At 39.0% G+C, this 23,661-nt stretch overlaps 3 protein-coding genes across 5 annotated transcripts in view; 1 reads left to right on the plus strand and 2 right to left on the minus strand.

Annotated features, from left to right (window-relative positions):
* Nucleotides 1-15,601, plus strand: part of LOC131682639 (xanthine dehydrogenase) — a 56,414-nt gene extending 40,813 nt beyond the window's left edge. Inside the window, exons 5-6 of the mRNA XM_058964290.1 lie at nt 14,372-15,413; nt 15,476-15,601. Coding sequence (XP_058820273.1) covers nt 14,372-15,413; nt 15,476-15,526 — 1,093 coding nt within the window. The 3' untranslated portion in view covers nt 15,527-15,601. The remainder of the gene's footprint in view (nt 1-14,371; nt 15,414-15,475) is intronic.
* Nucleotides 15,586-16,768, minus strand: LOC131682645 (uncharacterized). Its single transcript, XM_058964296.1, has 3 exons — nt 16,276-16,768; nt 15,790-16,217; nt 15,586-15,731 (listed from the first exon to the last, which is right to left on the minus strand). The coding sequence occupies exons 1-3, from the start codon at nt 16,740-16,742 to the stop codon at nt 15,586-15,588; spliced, it is 1,041 nt and encodes a 346-aa protein (XP_058820279.1). The 5' UTR covers nt 16,743-16,768.
* A 618-nt stretch (nt 16,769-17,386) lies between these two features.
* The window catches only part of LOC131682638 (transport and Golgi organization protein 1), a 36,259-nt gene continuing 29,984 nt past the window's right edge, over nt 17,387-23,661 (minus strand). For 2 of the 3 annotated variants that reach the window (XM_058964287.1, XM_058964286.1), the window contains one exon: nt 17,387-17,870. In XM_058964287.1, the coding sequence (XP_058820270.1) occupies nt 17,782-17,870 (89 nt within the window). In that variant the 3' untranslated portion in view covers nt 17,387-17,781. Of the gene's footprint in view, nt 17,871-18,461; nt 18,495-23,661 lie in introns of all 3 variants that reach the window. The other variant, XM_058964288.1, reaches the window with a different exon arrangement.

Consider the following 23,661-nt stretch of genomic DNA (forward strand, 5'->3'; position numbering starts at 1 on the left):
AACGATAAGAAAATAAAAGGGGCAGACAAATCTGTATGTTGTTGGTTTTTAGGAAGATGTATACGAGGGACATACAGAGGAGATCGCGGCTTACCAGTACATCTCTAACCAGGACATTGGGTGATCTTCGTCGGGCCTGAAGGGAATACACTAGTTGAGATTTGGCAGAACAGTACTCGGCGCATGCCCAGACAATATGTTCGATATTGTGATAACCGCTATTTGTAAGCCCAATACGCCGGAGATGAGCGTATAACGTGAGGAAGATTTGAACGGAGCGGAGCGGAAACAGAAACTCGCGTACTCCATCACCGATAATATCGTTGTTTGGTATACTCTGATCAAATCTCCTAGGTGGACAAAAGACTGCCCTAGAAAATAATGAATTTTTGAAAACTCAATCGGCCCACCTCTGAGTCGATTCCTAGTCCCACCAGGAGTACTTGCTCCAAATTTGAAGCAAATCGGACAAGTCTAGCTACTGGACCAACTTGCCCGAAGTTTGTATGGGAACAAGCGCCAACAAGCGCGCATTTTCGACGCTAGGTGGCACTGTATGCATCACATTATCACTGTAAGTGAGAATAAGGAAAATAATTTAATTGTCTACAACTTTGTCGAAGACTGCTAGTCAATCCGGCTTTGTTAAAAGAAGTTATTAAAATTTTAACGAAGTGATGTCTGAGTCAGTTTTGCATGGGGCCTAGCAGTGCATGGTTGTGTATCGGTACTCGATTCCCACCAACTATTATTTTTTGTGAGTTAATGGTTAGATTTAGCTGAATAGTACGTTCAGAAGAATTGTAGTACATAACACGAGTTATATTTTGGTTAGAAAATTTTAGTTCCACATAGAAGGCGCCAACACTAACTTGTCAACGAAGAGAGATAGAATATCGAGATGTTCGGAAGAATTACTGTTACAACTTTGTAGAAGACATCTAATTCCTATCTCTCTCCGTTGAAAAGTTAGTGTTGGCGCCTTCTATGCGGTCACAGGTGGAACTAAAATTTTCTAACCAAAACATAACTCGTATCACATACTACAATTCTTCTGAACACACTTTTCAGCTAAATCTAACCATTCACTCACAAAAATACTACACACTAAGCCAGCCAAAAGTTGTTCGGTAATTTCTTTTGACGACTACCACAGTAAAGTGATATTTTTACGGAGCTGTCAGCAAATTATTTAAAAAATTGCGGTAAAGTTTTCATTTTTAACGATTTTCAGTAATTTTTCGAATAATTTGCTGAAACCCGCAATATTTTTCACTGAATTTATCAGCACTTCTGTTTTTTTTCGGTACATAAACATTATCCAGTAAAAAACTGACTGATTGTTCGGCAAAATTGTACCAACATTACCGAACCTCGTCAAAAACTTACAAAACAGGGACAGCAAATCATCTGTCAAATCGCCATTTTCAGAGGAAACTACTGACTGACCAGTATTTTTTGACGTTTGGATAGAACGGATTGCGGAGAGTTCGGTAACAGAATTGTTTTACTGAATTGATTACCGAACGGTTTGCTGTTCAAAAACCCAGTATAATTTTACTGTACCCAGTAATTTAAATTAAGTGTGTAGGAATCGACTCAGGGATTAGCCGATAGGGGTCATTTTTTTCTTGTCACTCTAGTGGGCAACCTCATCTTATTCCGTTAATTGTACGGAGAAAGTTGATCCTTTGTTGGCACTTCTGTTTCAGAGGCCTAATGTGACGTCCCCAGATGCCTTCAGATTCAAACTATACCCTGAGATATTCGAAAAAAACCTGAGCAATAGTTTGACCCGTTGAAAATGCGACTAGCTCGATTTTCTCCGTGGAGATTTCGATACCTAGCTGGAGGGCCCAAGCAGACAAATTATCCAAGTTATATTGCAATGGTCCTTGCAAATCGACAGATTTGAAACCTGTAATAGAGACAACCCCGTCATCTGTAAGCTGCCTTAGCGTACAGGAATTGACAAAACATTGGTCAATATCATTCCCGTAAAAGTTGTAGAGTAGGGGGCTGTAACAAGAGCCATGGGGAAGATCTATATAGTAAATTCGTGATGCCAATAAATCACAATGCGAAAAATGCATGTGTTTTCCAGACAACAAGTTTAGCACAAAGTTGTTCATAATCGGTGAAACACCATGCTGATGCAGCTTCTCAGAAAGAATTTTAATAAAAACTGAGTCCAAAGCCTCCTTAATATCTAAGAAAACTAATACCATCTGCTCTTTGCTAGCATACTCCATTTGAATTTCTGTGGAGAGCTACGTAAGACAATCGTTGGCCTTTGTGCAAGCCAAATGTGTCTGATAGTAAGCCATTTGCTTCGACTCAATTGTAATAGGAAATAGGATCATTTTCCCGAACAACTTTTGGATACAGGACAGCATTGCAATCGGTCGATACGACTTCTGGTCGGAGGCTGTCAAGAAATCGATTATCCATCGGTTTGAATATTCCGCGCTCTCGTTAGTACTGTTTCGGTTTCGCAAACGCCGGGCCGTGCCCCAAAGAGTGCTCATCGATGTTTCTCTCGTTAGTCCATCAACGAATCGGCGCCAGTAACTTCGTTTCTTGTCTTTCATCAAACTCTACGTTCGCGTGTCTAACGTCGCATACTGTCGGTAACTAGCGAGTAACCCGTTGTTCTGGAAGGTCTAATACGCGGCGGCCTTCCCTGCGTACACGTCTGAGCGCTCTTTGCCCCACCATGGGGTGGAAGGCCGTCCACAAGAGTTCAGGCCTAAACGCAATGGCGACGGAAGCGGAACGGCAACGGAAAGCGGCTGTCAATTATAATATTGAATATATGCAAGTCAATGCGGCTGTCCACAATGATGGCGGAACGGTAAACGCCCCGTTGTACTAAAAGAACAAAACCGCGTTTTTTTGAAAAAATTCAAAAAGAGCGGCAATCGAAAACGCGGTAAACAGATTGTTTTAATTCAAATTCACCGAATTCCATATTCAGTGGAATCTAACATATTGTATTGCGGATATTTAGGTTGGGCAGAGAGTGAACTTAATAGCAGCTTTTTTGTTTCATTCGATTTTAGAGGTTTTAACCTTAGGGTCATTCGCCTTTTTTGGAGTAGAAAAAGCTTTTTTCTAAAAATCTCCAATCATATGTGCGGCTTTGGGAATCGAACCCAAATAAGCAATTTTCGTGTGCGTACTAATGGACCAGAAGAAATTCAAAGATGGCGGCATGAAAAACATGAACGAAATTCACTGTTGAAACTGTACTCATTGAAAAAGATCTCTGTTACTTTTTGTTCTTTTAACGAACAGTTTTGTGAATTAGTGCATACACAAGATAATAAAAAGCTGGGAAAGATAAGAAACGATTTTTTAACAAGAATAAAAGATAGTTTGTTCGTTCTAGCACATCTGGTACAACGTCAATACACTTTGGATTTTGCGTACTGTTGATTTATCGACGTCCACCAAACGAACCATTATACAGATGCCACTAGTGTAACAAAGTATTTTAATTTAAACAATTAAGGAAACTGGCACGTCGGTGGGCATACTACGGAACATTGGTTATTTTATCTACTAGACAGCTACGTTTCTTGTTACTCTAGTTTTGTTCACAGTTTACGTTCTGACAAACGCGAAAAATCATTTGGATGCACAGACCAACTTCGTAAGCCACTTTGCAAGCAAGTGTACAAAGCAAGCGTTAGCCAGGATAAACTAATTGACATTGATTGAAAAGGAGAAACCCGCTACCGGATACGATACGTAAACCATTTATCTGCAGTATATCAAAGATACTGGTTCATGGTTGGGTCTTTGGTAGAAAGTTTTGAATATAATCAAACCTGCGATTCTCAAGATTCGGTTACAGGTTTGGTCAAAAGATCTGAAGTCGTTGGATGCTTTCGAATCGATGGTGTTCTTCATTGTTCGTTTTTCTATTGGTGTTCTTCATTATTTCAATCAGTTTAGGTTCGGATTCGGAAGTTGTATGACCAGCTATTTTGACAAATGCGATGTCTATGTCCTTCCATAGCACCCACTTGGTAGAATTGACAACCGTTTTTCTTTAAAAAATATAGATGTCATGCAAATTGTTCTACCGAATTCCGACATGGCTATACTAATTTCTTGCCATGACCTGAATATTTGGCGTTACGCTATCCATAATTTACATCTTTATCCAACTATACATATACTCCGCAGCAGGTGAAGCGATTGTAATCAATCACCAGATATCTAATCTATTCTCCCTTCAGTGAAAGCATCAAGGACAATCTAACAAAAATATTTCACATGATTAAACCAGGTTTATATTATTCGAGCATGCAATGATTAAACCAATTTTTGTATTAGAATCCGTGAACAAGGTTGTCGCATTGTAGTTCGGATGGATAGTATCAGTAGTCCTGTGCCACTATTTACTACATCATTGCTGTATTAATCAAGGAATCGAGTGGACCGACCACGATTGATAAAGCAGACATTCACTGCGATGAGCTTCGTAAAAGGAAAGTCGCTTTGGTTTGGTCCAAATTTGTCAACAAAGGAATGTCAAGCGCTATTCGAGCTCTAACCGCTGATGTTCATTGCGTTTTGAATACGCGGCAATGGTCGCGGTTTTTTTAGTACAAACCGCGACAATTCCGCGTACCGTTGCCGTTCCGCTTCCGTCGCCATTGCGTTTGGGCCTTTCGCGTCTGGTACGCGTTTAGTCTGAGCTTAAATCACGGTGTCGAGAATCAATGCCAGCCAGGAACCCGCACTCTTCCTCCGGAAGAACTTGTTTTAACCCGATTTAACTGGATATCGCGGACGCGTAACTCTTCCAATCGATATTTCGTGTGAGGTCATACGCAACATTGATTGTATTCGATGGCCCTGAACCGTTAGCAATAGTAATTACGATTGGCAGATACTCGCTGCCGTGGGGATCAGGGATTACCTTCCACATTTTTTTTTCCATACGTTTATTTGACACGGCATTTGCAAAAGCTTTTTACGCCAGTTTCTTTTTTTACATAGCACGTTACAAAAATCCTTAAGACTAATTTTAACTATACTAGTACTTTGTCTAAAACTAACACTGAAATCACTTTATTGTTTGCTTTTTTCCTTACATTGTTGTATTTCATACTGATCTAGTATTTTCGGGTGTATTTATTTACTTTTTTTTCTGTTATTGTCTAAATTTAAAAACTAAATATTCTAGGACACTTTAATTGGTGAATGATTAGCCTTGGATGAGAGTATGAGGAGACGAATTTAATTAAATTTTGACAGACGCTGTTTTTAGAAAATGATAGATAAGTTCCATGTATAGAGGATCGCGATACGCCAGGATGTCTCTAACAGGAACATGGATTGGTCTTCCTCGGACTTGTAAAGAATCTACTAATTGTGATCTGGCTTCACGATATTCAGTGCAGGACCAAACAACATGCTCAATGTCATGGTAACCTTCTCCACAAGCACAATGATTACCCTCAGCGAGCCCAATACGACGGAGATGCGCATCTAAAGTATAATGATTGGACATGAGCCTAGACATCACACGGATGAAGTCTCGACTTACATCCAATCCTTTGAACCATGCCTTCGTTGATACTTTAGGGATAATTGAGTGTAGCCATCGTCCCATATCTCCATTGTCCCAAGATGTTTGCCAACTAGCAAGTGTCCTCTGTCGAGAAGCGCTATAAAATTCATTGTAAGCGATGGGTCTTTCATATATTTCACCATCTAGTGCACCAATCTTGGCTAAATTATCAGCTTTCTCATTGCCCGCAATAGAGCAATGGGCGGGGAGCCACACTAGGGTAAATTTATAACATTTTCTTGTCAGGTTACTCAGAGATTCTCGTATCTTCCCCAAAAAGAATGAATCGTGATTATCAATCCTCTTTGAGCGTAGAGCTGCAATTGTGCTGAGACTATCAGTGAGGATAAAGTAATGGTTCGGGGGTAAAGTATTAATTATTTGAAAACTATAGTGAACTGCCCAAGTAACCAATAAGCATTATAACGTAGCCTAATATCAGCTTTAGATCCACATATAAAGCTGTCCTTTAAAGCCGTGAAGCCCTAAATACTTATTTAATGCTGATATTATGCCAGAAAAGGCGAAATATAGTGCTATTACTGTGCGGAGATTGACAGCTCGTTTCTGCAGTACTAATGCTATTATATAGCAAAAGCGTACAAATGTCAAATTTCAAAGCCTTATATTGGCACTACTAATGCTATTAAAAAGCTTCAGTTGGTTGTCATTGTCCGCCATGGTTTTAAAACCATTTCTTATGTTTCCTTTCGGTATGATGAGCAAAAAGGAAAAATTTTAAAATAAAATATTCTGTTTAAAACCGTAATTGACTCTGTTCTAATGCATTGTAATGAATATCCTTAATGGGTTTTTGTTCTCACAGGATATGAATGTTTACGAAAATTACCTTTAGTAAGTCTCGAATTGAGGTACCTTGCCTCGTCCTTCACGGTAAGTGCGCTGCGTTTGCTTCCTGGGCTATATTGCATATGTTCGATTGAAATGAAATATGCCGAATATAATCTTCAAGAAGAGTTGCATAACAAATAAACCCACAGCATTACAATAGCATTATATCAGCTTTTTATAGGCTCTATAATGGCATTAAATGCACTTGTAAAGCTTACATGCTTTAAAGATCCTTGAAGCATGTATGCGTTATATCAGCTTTATATACGCATATAGAGCAAGCTATAATGCTATATGTCGGCTGTGCAGTTATGCATTATTGATGCTAATAAAGAGCTTTATTGCGTTGTTAATGCTGTAATGGAGTTTCAATGCAACATTAGTGCAAATGTATAGCCAATATAGTGCAATGGCTTAATGCTTATGGTTACTTGGGTGCTGCTAGTTCCGCTATATAAACAGAGGCGGGTTCTGCAAGTTTGAGAGAAATTGAAAAATTATTGTTGAAAATACCGAAACCAGTGGCCTCACTGATTCGTGACCCATCAGTGTAAAACATTTTAAGGCAGTCTATGTGTTGATATTTACTTGTGAATATTTTAGGGATCTCCCGCGAGCGTAGATGATCCGGAATTCCACGAATCTCTGCTTGCATGGACGTGTCGAAGAATAAAGTGGATTCAGGAGTATCTAGTATATTGACGTATGTGGGAACATACCTAGCAGGCGTTATTTCTTGTGACATGTGATTGAAATACACTGTCATGAATCTGGTTTGGGGTTGAAGCTCGACAAGTCTTTCAAAATTTTCAATTACCAGTGGGTTCATAACCTCACATCGGATAAGTAAACGAGAAGAGAGATCCCAGAATCGGTCTTTTAAAGGAAGAACTCCCGCTAGTACTTCAAGACTCATCGTATGGGTCGACTGCATGCAACCTAAGGCAATTCGTAAACAACGATACTGTATCCGTTCCAGTTTAATAATGTGAGTGTTCGCAGCTGAACGGAAACAGATGCACCCATATTCCATTACTGAAAGTATTGTTGTTTGATACAATCTTATCATGTCACTTGGATGAGAACCCCACCATGATCCAGTTATTGTTCGCAGAAAATTTATCCTTTGTTGGCATTTCGTTATTAGATACCTAATGTGGCCTCCCCATGTGCCTTTAGAATCGAACCAAATTCCAAGGTATTTAAAAGTCAGGACTTGGGCTATCGTTCTACCAACCAACTGAAGCTGAAGCTGAGCTGGATCACGCTTCCTTGAAAAAACAACCAACTCTGTTTTCTCCGTAGAGAAATCGATGCCTAACTTCAAAGCCCAACTTGATAAATTATCCAAACTATCTTGCAGTGGTTGTTGTAAATTTAAGGCTTTTGGTCCTGTAACAGAAACCACGCCATCATCTGCAAGTTGTCTTAGAGTGCATGGGCTGACAATACAATTATCAATATCATTCACGTAAAAATTGTAGAGAAGGGGGCTTAAACAAGAACCTTGTGGGAGGCCCATGTAACTTATTCTGAGTGTCGCCAAATCGCCATATGAAAAATGCATGTGCTTTTCTGACAATAAATTGTATAAATAATTATTTAATATTGGTGAAAGACCACATTGATGTAGCTTCTCCGAGAGAACATCAATGGAGACTGAGTCGAATGCTCCTTTTATGTCTAAGAACACAGACGCCATTTGTTCTTTTTTTGCGTAAGCAAGTTGGATTTCTGACGAAAGTAGCGCCAGACAATCATTCGTTCCCTTTCCCCTCCGAAAACCAAACTGGGTATCTGATAGCAAGCCGTTCGCCTCAACCCAATTGTCGAGACGTCGTAGGATAATTTTTTCCAACAATTTCCTGATGCAGGATAGCATTGCAATCGGTCGATACGAGTTATGATCGGAAGCTGGTTTTCCCGGTTTTGGAATAGCGATAACTCTCACTTGTCTCCAGTCGTGCGGGACAATGTTCTGCTCAAGAAGCTTATTGAATAAATTCAACAAGCGTCTTTTTGCTAGGTCAGGCAGATTCTTCACCAAGTTGAATTTAATTCTGTCTAGTCCCGGAGCATTATTGTTGCATGAGAGGAGTGCAATTGAGAATTCCATCATTGTCAAAGGCGAATCTATGAAATCGTTACTTGTGGGAGCATCGCGAGTGATTTCCTGCGCAGGAGCAGAATCGGGACAAATTTTCTTGGCAAAATTAAATATCCAACGATTCGAAAAATCTTCGCTTTCATTAGTCACGTTTCGATTCCTCATTCTTCTGGCTGTGCTCCAAAGAGTACTCATTGATGTTTCTCTTGACAAGCCATTAACGAAGTGTCTCCAATAACTAGATTTTTTGGCACGACGTATACTGTCAAATTTGTTTTGCAAAATGAAATAATTTTCAAAGTTCTCACGTATACCCCCTTTCTGTTTCATAATTTCTTTGTAGGCAACTTGTTTAGCTTCATATGCATCAGAGCACTCTTTGTCCCACCAAGGATTAGGGGGCCGTCTATTTATTGTCATTCCAGGATTGCATTTCGTTTGGGCTTGTTCTGCTGCTTCAATAATTAAACCCGCTAGGAATTCATATTCTTCGGTAGGGGGTAGCTCTTCTGTCGAAGCAAGAGAAGTGGAAATTAATGTTTCGTATGTTTTCCAATCAATATTTCGTGTTAAGTCATAAGGAACATTGATTGAATTCGTAAGGCCTAATTCACTGTTAATTGAAACAACGATTGGCAAATGATCGCTACCGTGAGGATCAGGTACAACCTTCCACGTGCAATCTAACCGAAGTGATGTCGAGCACAGAGATAGATCTAATGCACTTGGACGTGCAGGAGGTCTGGGGATGCGTGTTGATTCGCCAGTATTTAAAACTGTCATATTAAATTCGTCACAAACATTGTATATCAAAGAGGATCGATTATCATTGTAGAGGGAACCCCACAATACACCGTGCGAGTTGAAGTCTCCCAGTATCAGACGCGGAGCAGCCATGGATTCCACTACCTCAAAAATTTGACGTTGTCCAATTTGAACTTTGGGAGGTATATATATAGAAGCGATAGACATGTCTTTGCCTTTAATGTTCGTTTGGACAGCTACAGCCTCAATGCCCGCAAACAAGGGGATGTTAATTCTATAGAAAGAATAGCACTTTTTAATTCCTAGAAGCACTCCTCCATACGGGGTGTCTCGGTCTAGGCGAATAATGTTGAAATCATTTAAGTTGAAATCAATGTTTGAGGTAAGCCATGTTTCACATAGAGCAAAAGCATCGCATTTTAAATTATGCAGTAAAATTTTTAAGGAATCAATTTTAGGTATGATACTTCTGCAATTCCACTGTAAAACAGTGATGGAATCTTTCATTGGAGGAGGTGAATTACCCATTGAAAGATACAATCGCTGCAAGGATGGGCCATTGAGCAATCAGCTGCTCTAAAAATGTTCTAATTGTTGGGAGGAAAGCTGAAAGTATACTCTTTAGTGGTTCAGAAATATTGAATGCTTTAAAAATCCAATCAACAATTTCAGAAAATTTCAATAATCCTACCCCCGGCTGAGGCTCAGAGGAAGTCGAAATTTTATTATTTCCAGTAATGGTGTTCTGTTTGGATTGTACGTTCCCAAAACCGGGAGGAATTGATTTCGGTTTTGAATCGGAATTTTTCGGTTTTGGGCGCAGTTTATCTATTGGTGGAGAAATTTTAAGGCCCTTTCTTGGCAGCTTGGGAAAAGAAGACTGTTTTCTTTTTCTGGAATTTCCGGGTAAAACAAATGATGTACCTTCGCACGCTCCGTCAGAGTCAGACTGTTCCGAAAATAGAGATGCGTAAGTGTTTTCTAAGAAGATGGGTTTAGGGGTAGCATTTTTCAACATTTCTGCATAGGAGCGCTTAGACCTCTCCTTCAAGGATCGTTTAATTTTATCCTCTCGCAATTTATAAATGGGGCATGCAGGGAGCTCATGTGAGTTTTCTCCGCACATTAAACATTTTTCTGAATTTTCATTGCATGTATCCTCTTGATGAGAACCCCCACATTTGCCACACCGTGCCTTATTGGAACAGTAAGTGGCTGTGTGGCCAAGCTGTTTGCAATTAAGGCAATTCATTACACGAGGGATAAAAAGGCGAACAGGGAGACGAATCTTATCGATAATGACATAGTTGGGCAGCGCAGACCCAGCGAAAGTCACTCGAAATGAGTCAGACAGTCGATAAACTTTTTTATCTCCTTCGTGTGATACTGAATGCAATTGCTTGCATTCAAGTATTTTTACGTCTTTAAGTATGGTGTCTTTGAAACGACCAACCCCATGCTTAACTAAGTCATCAACAGTCAAACTCGATTCTGTGATGACCCCATCAATTTCAATTTCTTTTGAAGGAATATACGCTCTATATTCACGCGTAAAAAGCTCGCAAGAAGCAATTGCATTGGCTTGTTTGAAACTACCAACGACAATGCGTATTTTATCTTTATTAACTTTGACGATCTCTTTTACATCCGAGAATCGCGAAGTCAAATCTTTAGAAATTTGAATGATATTTAGCGCCTTTGCTTTACGCCTAATAAATACAATCCATGGTCCCGTTGACGACTCTGGGTAAATTTTAATTCTAGTCGGATTTACATTTTCAGCATAAGGCTTAGGGGGAGGGTCTGTTACTCGTTCTCCCATCTCTTCATCCATTTTACCTAATAAGAAAAACTATCACAAAAAGGAATGAAAAATATACCTGTTATCTGCTATCTATTAGGTGACGAAGACACCGGTAGAACACACCTCATGTGTTACGTTGTAAACTCGGTGCCCGTTGTTTGACAATGTGACACTTGCTGTCCTTCTTCGTCGCGTTGCTTCTTCAGTAGAGAAACAACACTTCAAAACTCTCTCCGATTAAGCTGCTCGTCGGTATCACCACCACAAGCGCGCTCTCTCCGTTTCCACCACCTCGGTAGACAAATGTGGCTACCTGTGGCTTGCTGCGAAAATCCCACTGTCGATGCGGTACTTTTCGGTGCCACTTGTTTTCCTTATTCGTCGTACCACTTCTGCGGTAGACAAATAGAGCAAATGGGTCTACCTGTGACGCTTCCCTCTCGTCGATTAGAATTGCCCGACGACACCAATACACTATATTTTTTTCTGTGTGTACAGGCACGATCACTGTCGATTTCTGCCACCGCGGTAGGCAAATTCGTCTACCCGCGGTTTGCTGTGAAAACACCACTTGTCGAGGATGCCGTTGACCACGCCTCCGACGTATCAACTGTCGACTCACACTTAACAAACTGGTCTCTATCTCTCTCTCTCCCACAATAACGCATACAGCGTCTCGCACTCCGTCACTCTCTCGAGAACAAAACCTTCCACCTGGAGGCACAACCGTCTCGGTCGGTTGCAAAAACTGTTATGATACCTTCCACATGTAATCTGTCCGCAGCGAAGTCGAGCAGAAGGACAAGTCTAAGGCGCTCGGGCGCATTGGAGGAGCGGGAATCCGTGTCATTTTACCCGTGTTCAAAATGGTCATATTGGAGATGTCGTAAAGCTCGTGGAGTGAGGTTGATCGATTTTGGTCTGAAGGTAACTTTGCCTTTAATTCTGGTTTGGCAAGCGACAACTTCAATGCCTGGTGTCGAGGGGAGGTCGATTCGATTGAAGGAAAGGCACTTTTTGATCCCCAAAAGTACTCCTCTGTGAGAGTCTTCTCGATCCAGTCGAATAATATTAAAAAAGTGAAAGTTCTGAAGTAAGTCATGCTACGCATAATGCAATTGCATCGCATTACAAATTTTTTATTTAAATTTCAAAGGAACGATTTTCGGGGTTACACTCCTGCAATTCCACTGTAGAACAGTGATCAGATCCGTGACCTCGATGATGAATTAGCCATCAAACGATACAATCGCTGAAAGGAAGGGGGCATTTTGCAGTCAAATGCATCAAAAATGTTTTACTGCAGGGAGAAAACTTATAAAGATTCTTTTAAGGGTCATTTAAAAGTGTTAAATGTTGTAAATTTAGAGGTTGTTGGGTAGAGTCGACCCGACGAAGGTCATTCCTCTTTGCGCCAGCTGCGACTGCTGCTGAATGCAAACGTTTGCACTCCAATATCTTCACTAGCTGGAGCATGGGGTCTTTAAAATAGTACACCCATGTGTCAGCAAATCCTCGCAAATCAGACTCGAATCGGAGACGACCCCGCAGGCTTCAACCCGATTAGTTGGTATATATACTCCGTACTTCTTCGCAAAGGGCCTGTAGCCAGCAATATCGTTTTTGATATTTCTGTCACGGCCGAATATCGTTCCGTCAGAGCTTGAAAAATCTCAGTAAATTCAAACACTTTTTGTCTTTGGCTTGGAAGAAGATTACGTCATCTTACCTTGAGGCGAGTCATTGTCAGCGGAATCATTTTTGCATGGGCCTAGTGCCCAGTGCACGTTAGTAGGAGAACCAAGAGAGGGGAACGCAATATAATAGCGATACTTAACTTATTTATAACGGTAACTCACAAGATGATACACACTGCCACTGCTCTGTTGGTCATATAACTGTTAACAGGTAAACACAAAATTCCAAAACCTCGAAGAGGCGAAGAAGGCTCAGGATAACTTTGACAGCAAATTAGCAAACTTTGTTTTACTACGCTACACTGTACGGACTCAAAAACACATCTACACGCTCTGAGAGTCACTGTGCCACTGAGCCATTGAAACTGATTAGTGAAGTTGGAAAAGCCCATTTTACGACTAATTGCTTGGATAATTCGCCAATAGTTGGGAGCCAGGAAGAGATGCTATTTTTAAGTGGATTCAGAACTTCAAAAACATTGTAAATACATTCCACAATTGTATTGTTATCAACCTTGTTTAAAATTGATTTATCATTGAATTTTCAAACCAGGGGAACCTATTTTGATCGTCGTTTATTTCTTTGAAGCAGATGGTTTGGATAGTTCTGTCCATTTCTTGCGCGATAGTTTATCTTCCTTTTGACATAAAGAGTTGAAATGTTTCGTTATCCCCTTCCGAACTCCTCACATCATCGTCAGATAGGTTGGAAAATGTATTTTGCAATGCAATAAGCTTCGAAGTTTGCTCAAAAGTGTATATGGATCGCATCTTTGTGAAACATTTAAGCTTATCCAAACGCTTGTACATCGGACAATTATGTGCAGAATTGCGATTACCACCACAAAGGAGACCTTTTTCAGCTTATTTTGCACTTTGAGTACTTCGATTCGTTAAGCGGGCCTTACACGTTTAATATTTTTGTCAATACTAGACAGTATTGACTAAAGTATTGTACGTGTAATGAAAAAAAGTTGTATTGACGATGTACATTTCAAATGGGATTGACGTATTGAAACAATATCGACAATACTCGTATATATTGAACGTGCAAGGGCCGCTTTACAATGCATTTACTGTGGGTCATGACTTTAGGAATGTCGGATATCGAAGCTTATCCAACAGGATAACCTTCAAAGTACAACCGAAATGATTTCAAAAGAGTACTCACTTTTTCTTCACCTGTGTCTTGATATTGAATTTAACTGGTAAACATGAAGTATCTTAATCGGCGTAAGATTATTTGATAACCACGTCAATCTCGACGACGTTAGTGGGAGTGTACATACGATGTTCAACATTAAAGAGTGTATCATTCACAAACTTATTGGTCTACTTTCGGTCAAATGGATTTATTTGCATGTACAATCGGTATTATAGTATCTTGCATCATTTTGTTATTAATTCATTTTTTTTATACTTATATTTTTGTATTTTTCCAAATCTCAATTTGATAAAACCTTATTAGGCTCAATAGCAATTTGTTGAAATACAACCAACAATATAAAACATAAATCGAAGGAAACAAATCTTACAATTGTATTTTATCTCTGTTCAAGATGCTGGACGGAAGTAATCGAATCGTCCGACTACGAGGATCGTCGAGCAGCGATCAACCAATTTAATAAACAAAACCGCTGGCGCAAGCGTGGTATCAGCATTGTTCCAACCATGTTCGGCATTGCCTTCACCGCTGTTCACCTAAATCAATCTGGAGCGCTGGTTCACGTGTATCAAGATGGCGCAGTACTGCTGTCCCACGGTGGAACTGAAATGGGGCAGGGTTTGCACACGAAGATGATTCAGGTTGCAGCTACAACTTTGAAGATTCCATTCGAGAGAATTCACATTTCCGAGACGGCTACTGACAAGGTACCCAACACTCCACCGACGGCCGCTAGTGCAGGATCAGATCTGAATGGAATGGCAGTTATGAATGCATGTAAAATTATCTTCGATCGGTTGGAACCCTACAGGAAACAGTTCCCCGATAAAGATTGGGACTTTTGGATCACCAGAGCGTACTTTGATCGAGTTTCGTTATCCGCAACCGGCTTTTACGCTACTCCTGACATCGGTTATGATTTTGCTACAAATTCTGGCAATCCGTTCAACTATTTCACGTTCGGTGCCGCCTGCTCTGAAGTGGAAATTGATTGTTTGACAGGAGATCACCAAGTGATCCGAACGGATATTGTGATGGATCTGGGATCCAGTATCAATCCAGCGATCGATATTGGCCAAATCGAAGGAGGATTCATGCAAGGCTACGGTCTGTTCACTTTGGAGGAAATGGTATACTCTCCAACCGGTACGGTATACTCCAGAGGACCGGGAGCATACAAAATACCCGGATTCGCCGATATCCCTGGTGAGTTCAATGTATCTCTGCTGACGGGAGCTCCGAACCCAAGGGCGGTGTACTCTTCGAAAGCTGTTGGAGAACCGCCGCTATTTCTGGCATCCTCGGTATTCTTTGGCATTCGAGAGGCCATATCGGCAGCTCGCCAGGAGGAAAATTTTAGTGATGATTTCAATATGGTTTCGCCCGCTACTTCATCTAGGATTCGACTTGCGTGTCAGGATGATATTACGAAGAAGGTTAGTTTGATTGTCTGGCAATGAATTAGAATCAAATTGAGTAACTATGTCCAATTTTTCAGTTCACGGAAGCGGAGCCAAAATCATATACCCCGTGGAATGTTATGCCGTAAGGTTATATAAATGTTTAAAAACATGTTTCATTGTATATTATAAATAGTAAATAAAGATGTTAAACTACTTCGAAATTTTCAATAGATTTAACTTCCTTGTTAGTTTTTGAACGTCTACCGCAGCAGAAAATTTTCATTAAGCTTGACTGCTTGCCCTTAGTTTCATTATTTTTCGTTTTTTGCTTTTTCGTTGAGATATTTGGATCTAAAACAAAATGTTAAATTATAGACAATTACAGAATATCCAACAATGAACGACTCACCCACAATACAGTTTTCGGCGGATGTATTGGGAGTTTTTTGCGAAGCTGCACTGCTACCACTCTTTTTGTCTGAGGTCATTTCAATGTCACTCAACATGTCCGTTCCGGTGGACACCGATGACATGCTGGAAAGCGAGGACCAGTCGCTTTTGATTCGAGCAAGCGATCGGCGTGATCCTTTGGATTTTTGGTTGCCTATGATGTTTTCGCTTCTTGTTTTCGACGGGAGAGAACAAGGTGATTTTTGCTGTACTAATTTAACCATTGATTTCCTGGATTCGCTCTTTCCCTGAATGGGTTTTCTAAGTTGGGACTTGAGCATTTTGTACGTATTTGAGTCAAACTTTTTCGATTTGCGTAACTTTCTCGCAAGAACCTCCAACTCGTGATCTTTTTCGATGTTCTTCAAAAGTAGATTGCAAACGGATCTGTAATAATGTGAAAAATTAGACATATCAAAAGATAATCAGTTTGGGCAGCACTGACTTCAGCTCATTCAACTCAGTAGTGATTGCATTAACTGTATCCTGTTGGGCTCGATCCTTTTCCCTTGTTTCAACCAGTAACCTTGCATTCTGCTCTCGCAAATCGTTCATTTTTCTATCAAAATCGACTCCCCTGCTGATCAAAGCCATGATCGAGTGTGCATGTGAACTAGTTTGATCTTGCATTTTACGATCACTTTCCTTGATGCGATCAATTTCGTATCTCAGGGTTTCGAAGTAGCTTTTAGTGGTCAGTTTGAGCAGAAATTTGATGGTTTTTGAATCATTGCCACTGATGATGCTCCGCTGTGATCGGATCGGCCGACCAAGGAAAGACTTAGTTTTAACAGGAATGGCGCTAGCCTTTTTGGAGACTTTGGCCACCGAGATTACTGGAAGTTGGGGTAGTTGACAAGGGTCCTCATGAGCTTCAGATTCTTCTGCAGTTAGTAGAACTGTTAATGTCATTGAAGGAAAGTAATTAGGATAACATTGTAGAACATTTTACTACATATCTAACAAGAAAAAGAAAGACTGACTGACTGACAGAGATAAGGAAAGCTTATTATCAATAGACAAATAAATGAAAGTTTGATACTATATTAATTAAACCAAATAAAATAACTGAACAAAGTTACATATTTTTCTTATTTGTTTTCATATGACCATAAAAAAACCATACCAGAAAACTTGATATCCTCCCCTTGAAAAATATCAATCAAATTGGCACCGTCCTGCTGATCCCTCAGATCGTCCACCGCGCCAGCACTAGCACATTTAGCTTTGGACACCACTTCGAAAGGCTCCTCCTGAGGGTGTTCATCATCATTGACTCCATTGTGTTCCACTCGACTGGGCGCTATGAACGTATTGTTACGGGACACTTTGTTGGGAGATTTGGTGAATCGACTCCTTGCCGGCACGGTACGATAGGGTGACGGTATCTTTCGCGAGGGAGTTCGTCGTTCGGTAACCGGACTAGTTGGAACGGTTTGCAGTGTTTGACTCACGGAGGTCATAATTTTGTTGTTTTCGATTATTATCGGTGACAGCGAATCTGAAGCGAACACTCAAAGGCTACTGGGATGTCATCAGACTTGAAAAGACGTCGGTTTTCATATAAATAGGGATCACTTTAATATTTAGTTAACCAAAACGTGCTCAAGCTATTTTGCTTCTCTTCGCTCTATATTAAATCATATAAAGGAAACGGTTACATTTCCATCCTAGCTCAACATAAATTCGTACCAATAGTAGAAGATCAATCGCGAAATCCGGTAAAGTTGACTATCGTCAAAAATTGAACTTGTTCCCTAACATGGCTAACATTTTCGAATTTCTCAATAGAATAGTTAAAAGAAATGTTTCATAAATGCCTGCTGAATAAAAGTAAAAATAACTAACAAGTGTTGTACTGCTGCATGATTAAGAAACACATTATTCCTCTACGAAAATGCCTAATGAATCCACAAACATATATTACATTTAGCTCGATACAGAATACAGCTCATGGCGAAGGTTTCCTATTTGCGTTAGTATACTGTTTGCCGCTCTTTCGGGTCGCGGTCGAGTCCTGTGAGCCGGAACTGAAACCACCTATAGGATTTTCGTTGTTTTATGTATTTGTTTTTCGCGAAGACCGGAAACGGAAAGTTGGCAACCAAGTCGTAAGATATCAAAATCGGAAAGAAAGATTTAGAAACGAAGGAAAAATCATTTTAAAATAAATGAAATTCTACGAGCCGTCAAACAAGAAGCTTATTTTTGTTTGCTGTGAGTGGGATGGTGGTTTATGATTTTTGACAATCAAATGTGAACATAAAAAGCATACGCTAGATTAGCATGAAATGAGATTGTATATCCAAGTATTTCCACAGGAAGTTCGATAGTTCGAACAGTTTTAATAAATAAAAACAGACCTGGGTTACATTTCTCACACGCGCTTAAGAAGCCGACAATATCAGAATGCAGGGGTACGAAGAAATGTTAGTCCGACATAAATTGTTACTAGCAACCGAGGATACTTCTGCATTCACAGGTGTATCACGGGAGTGGTATTTTCTACTACAGCAAATCATAAAAATGGGGGACTTGGGATATAGCAATAATGAAAGAGGCTATTCTACTGAATTATTGTTCAGACGCAATTATGACCAATGCAAATTTAGCTCTCGACAAGCTTATTACCTCTAAAATCATGCACCAGTATTGGAAGTTATCCTAGTGCGCCATTATTTTATTCAAAAAAGTAAAAGGAAGATTTATTAATATTGATTAGGAATATTCTAAATAAACGAATAGAAACTCATGCCAATTATTTGGCAACTGATTTCGGTGCGACTTATGTAGGGTGATGAGCCTATTTTCACCATACTAAGCAAGGTGCCTCACTAATTCGGTAATTTCTTGCCTTACAATCAATGGAATGCGTAAAAATTGACATGAACCGCTTTGCTTCGTTGTTAAAAACCAATATAATAACACAAATGCGTTGAAAACAGTAAAATTCTCATGTTTGAGCACAATGAAAACTCGAATCGAGTGCCCCTATTGTTGCGCTACCATTTGACTCAATGCGTTGAACAAAGATGGCAGACACTGCTCTAACTAACGGCTTCAAATGGGTAGGGTGATAATAGAAACATGGTGCAAATAGGCTCATCACCCTATATGGTTTATATTGAGCAAAATATAAACCATATAAATAAAACGAGGAACAACTGAACTAACTTCATAAAAACCGCTTTGAAAATCGGATATTAACTGTAAACGTGAAGATCGGACTGTGACTCTCCTCTGTATGCGTCGCTTTAAAACCTACAGCATAATCATTAGCTTTAAAACCTACAGCATAATCATTAGCTTAGCTTAGGTAGGCTGCCCGTAGCACAGATGAGTAACTAGAACAAATTCCTGGCCAATAACCAAAATACTTTTGAAGCAGAATACTTCTAACGTTTCATTATAAGGACCCCATTTCAAATTTTGGCCGGAATTTTACCCGAGTTTTTGAACATGAATATCTCCCGTTGTACTGAATGAAAAAATAAGATTTTTGAGCTATCTCATTGGAAATATATACAACAATTTTGTGTCTAATTCCGTAATATGTACAATTACTGAAAATAATGGAAATAATAGGTTTTGTGAAAGCAGTAATTATCTACTCCATGCTTGGCCCGTACAATTCTACCGAGCAGCGAGCGCTGCTGGGACTGTCCCTTTGTCATCCAATGAAATGCGGCACACATATAAAAACAGAACACATGAAAAAATCGTCAGTTTGCTTTCTGACCTCAGTAAGCAAACGATGTGTGCCAGATCAAACTCTTCAGGGGCAATATGCGTATTCCATGATTGCCGTCAGCAATCATTCCAATGATGCACAGACGCGCTAGTTTCATGCATACAATGTTCATATACCACAGAACAAGCAGAACGCTCTTTTCTTTGCGCTGGAGATGGGGTGGTTGGGCGTGAGAGACCCCACTCTCTTGCTCTTTAAATTATGTGTGGCGTGCAGGGTTGCCTCATATGCAGATTATACCGTAGTTTACAGATTTTTCTGATGATTTTGTGACCAAGATTCTGTACATACAGATAACAGATTTTTGCTCAAAATGCAGATTTTTCTAAAATACCAACAAAAAATTGTTAAAATGTAATATATATCGTATCTAAATTGGAACACTTTGATGTGCTTAATTTCGCGCTGAATAGTAAGCTATATAAAGTATCAACCGAACTTAATGTTCTAAGAAATTTCGCATTAAAAGTTGCACGAATTGCTGTTAGAAGTTTACACCAAACACCCGTAGTTGAAAGTTCGCATGAGAACTGATTAGAATGTTGTTTAACCCTCCCGAAGTCATGCAGTGCTCTGAGTGCACATCATTATTAAATTCAGGCGAAGTCGTCTTACAGTTTCAGACGGTCATCTAAATGTGGATAATGACAAGACTACCGGAGTGTTGAAGCCCCTTTCAAATCATCCTTTAAAAAACGAGAAGCTTAAACTGTTTTAAAGTGTCTCTTGAAGGGTTTTGAGATTTTTTTCTTAAATGTCTTAGGCTTTGAAAGGTAAAAAAGATGGGTGGGTAATGTCTAGGACATAACCGGAGTGTCGTGACTACTCGTTTGACTTGTAATTCAAATCGAATGATACTCAGTGAAATATGTTGGAATATTTCAAGTTATTCTTAGTAATAATTATGGTGGTTCTGAAAAGAACCTTTGTTGTTGGCGTCTGCTTTGAAAGAAATGCGCTGGATTCTAAGCTCGTTGAGACATTCAATCATGAAATGAACAAATTTCATATTTTCTTGCTTTGAAATATCAATGTTAAAATCTCTTGAAACAACCATCGGAGTCTTTTTCCTAGCGTACAGAAATGAACAAGCTTAGCGAAAAACTAGGGGCGTGTAATGTCCGGGACATAACCGCGATGATCATATTCTTAAAATTCTTCTTGTATCTCTTTCAAATGGCTAAATTTTACGCATTAAGTTCGATTCACCGGGCTCAGCGAAATTTTCCTGGGGATCCCGTTCGTTAGTATATTCAGTAAAACAATTTTATTACCGAGTTCTCCGCATTGAATACAGGTCAATAATTTCACATAATGACTTCAACAACCAGACAATGTACATGTATGACAGGTGGGAGTGTTCTGAAGTGTTTTAGTGGAGGTAACAACATAAAATCGTGTATTGGACATTTTACAATGATTCTCCTTAACCCTGCAAAACCACGAGGTTGGCAGCAGAGGGTTAAGTTGTTTGGAAGAGATGACTTTAATATATGATAACTAAAAATATAAAAATGTTCTATAGATTGCAAAGTTATTGCCGCATTGACCTTCATTTCATTCATATAGGAACAATCATTGAAATTATATCAAATTTATGCTTTGCAAGATTTGAAATAACTTCGAAGTGTGGTCATGACACCCCTGTTATGTCATATACATTACCAACCCATACTTTTCCATTTTTCATTCGTACTAATAAGGACGGTTTGTAGATAACTATGTTGATACAAGACGAGAATCTTTTGAAATGATTCAAACCTTGCCGACGATTGTTTTTAATGCGCACACACATATGATCATTCCCCTTTCGCAGGTCACACCGAATGAGCACGCTTTGCATCAAGGCGTTCCTATTTATTAACTTTTCGATGCAGATGAAAGGCCCTCCTTTTGTGCGATAAATGAAAATATTTGCATCATTCGTTTTGGTGTAGCTTTCGCTTAGTGGTAGAGTTGCCACATTCACTGAGTTTCTTGGAAGGATTTGCAAAAACCTGTTATTAAGGTTCAAAATGTACGTAACGCTTTCGCTAATATGCACTACTATCGCTTTCTCGCTCGTTCTCGTGCCGTACATTTCCGTCCGGTTTTTAGTGGCATAACCAAAACGAATATGCCGGCTTTCCCCCACCAACTGCTCTCGTCAAGCAACCCAATACGAATAATCATAGGAACAAACATGTAGTGGACCAATTTTTAAAATTTTTGTTCGGTTGGTGCACCATATTGACGGCTCTGTGCGGGATGGGCTGAAAATTTTCACTTTTCCGAGTCGTTTTCGAAAGATTTTTCAAAACACTATTTTTCCGTTGATAATGAATGTCCTATATATTCCGAAATTTAATACAACATTGGTACAAATATTTTCGACAAAATGCCGAAGACATTGATTAAATCCATTCAGTACAAGAAAAGACATAAGCGTTCAAAATCTTACATCATCTTTTTTTTCCAAAATTTTGAAAAGGGGCCCCTATATTGAAAGGTAAGTCGTTAGTCACGACAAAAGTAGAAAAGATAACCAAATAAACTCTATTTTGCTCCATTTTTTGTTTGATTTTATTTTTTTACATACCTAAAAGCATACTGCATAATATGGCAAAATAAGGAGTATGTCAAAAATTGTTAAAGAATTTTTCATTATGTATCCAGCAATATCGCTTACTAATGATGATGACTGCATTAAATAAGACAATATAATAACAAACGTAGTTGAACACAACTATTTAAATAACCTCAGCTTAAAAATAATTGAAAACAGTAGTGCCGCTATGTATGGCACCTACTTTAAAAGTACCTTTTTTAAACATTTAAACATCCGTCAAAGTTACTGAAGCAATATTACAAAACAAGATTCCAGCTATCCAAAAAACAACAGTCTAATCCACAAATTCCAAGCGATTTAAAATATTGAAATTTTTACTAATTTATAGTACACCAAAATGCTGTAAGTTCAAATAGTATGTATTTGTATGAATATCCAATCCCTTTTCGACCGATCAACTGTTTATGCTACTAGAAAAACAAAAACAAATGTATTCACAGAGATCTCCTCGAAATAATTAGTATTCGAAAGGATATAAAAAATTAACCTCTGCACTGCACAGTGGTCCAGGAAGCGAAATTAGCGGGAAACAATTGCTAACGCATTCATCTTTAGGTTTAGAGATTTGGTGTCTTAGAAACATTTATTGTGCGTGACAAACTGCATCTTTTGGCTGAAACGGTTTTAGGGTGGCCCTTAAAATGTCAAAGTTGTAGACATTATCTCAAATTATAGTTCAGAGAGAATGATACTTTCTTCTGCAATATTCTAGAACAATCAATTCTGAGCAACTTTGTTGAAGATACTAAATTTGTATCTCAAACCATTTTCATTTTATAGTGAGTTCCATATCATAACTTAGGGTGTCTCTCAAAAAAGCAGTTTTCTCCGTACAGTTTTTTAATATGATTTTTCTCACAAAAGTACCCTTCGGTGTACTTTTAGAACATGATTAGAGGCAACTTTTGCTGAAGAAAGAAAAATTTTATCTTGTCTGGTTCAAAAGTTATACTTAATTTTCACTAAAAAATACGCTCTTTTCAAATGTCGATATCTCAAAAGGGGGCAAACAAAAATTGATAATTTTGATTGCATTTGAAAGGCTGTACTTTTGCCTATAATATATTGAAAAATTGGAGAACGCTTTTTTGTCTTTCTCAAATAAATCAAATTTAAGTAAAAGCATTTTTGCGTATAATCCTACAGCGCTCATATTAAAAAATATTTGTTTTACGCTGATTCTGTGAATTCTTATAAAGACTTTTCAAGGGTCACATACATTTGCAGGCTTTTCCTAATGCAGATAGGGTAAAGACCACCAATCACCAATGACTTGACCTATAATTTGCTTTGAATTATTGCCAAGATTTCCCAAAATCTACACATATTTACAATCGATTTCGTTCATTTGCAGGAACGGTTTCAGCAGGTAGCAGTATCAGTAATACTAGTAGTAGTGGTAATGGGATTAAATAGAAAAGAACGAGGGTGTCTTTAATTATTTTACATACTGTACACTTAGGCTTCTTTAT

The sequence above is a fragment of the Topomyia yanbarensis genome, chromosome 2 (assembly GCF_030247195.1).
Source record: "Topomyia yanbarensis strain Yona2022 chromosome 2, ASM3024719v1, whole genome shotgun sequence".
In the NCBI taxonomy this organism is placed as follows: domain Eukaryota; kingdom Metazoa; phylum Arthropoda; class Insecta; order Diptera; family Culicidae; genus Topomyia; species Topomyia yanbarensis.

Coding starts and splice junctions, on each gene's coding strand:
- LOC131682645 (XM_058964296.1), bottom strand. CDS start 16,742: ATGACATTAACAGTTCTACTAACTGCAGAAGAATCTGAAGCTCATGAG. Junction 16,218..16,275: donor ACTGAGTTGAATGAGCTGAA/GTCAGTGCTGCC, acceptor ACATTATTACAG/ATCCGTTTGCAATCTACTTT. Junction 15,732..15,789: donor CGCCGAAAACTGTATTGTGG/GTGAGTCGTTCA, acceptor ATTTTGTTTTAG/ATCCAAATATCTCAACGAAA.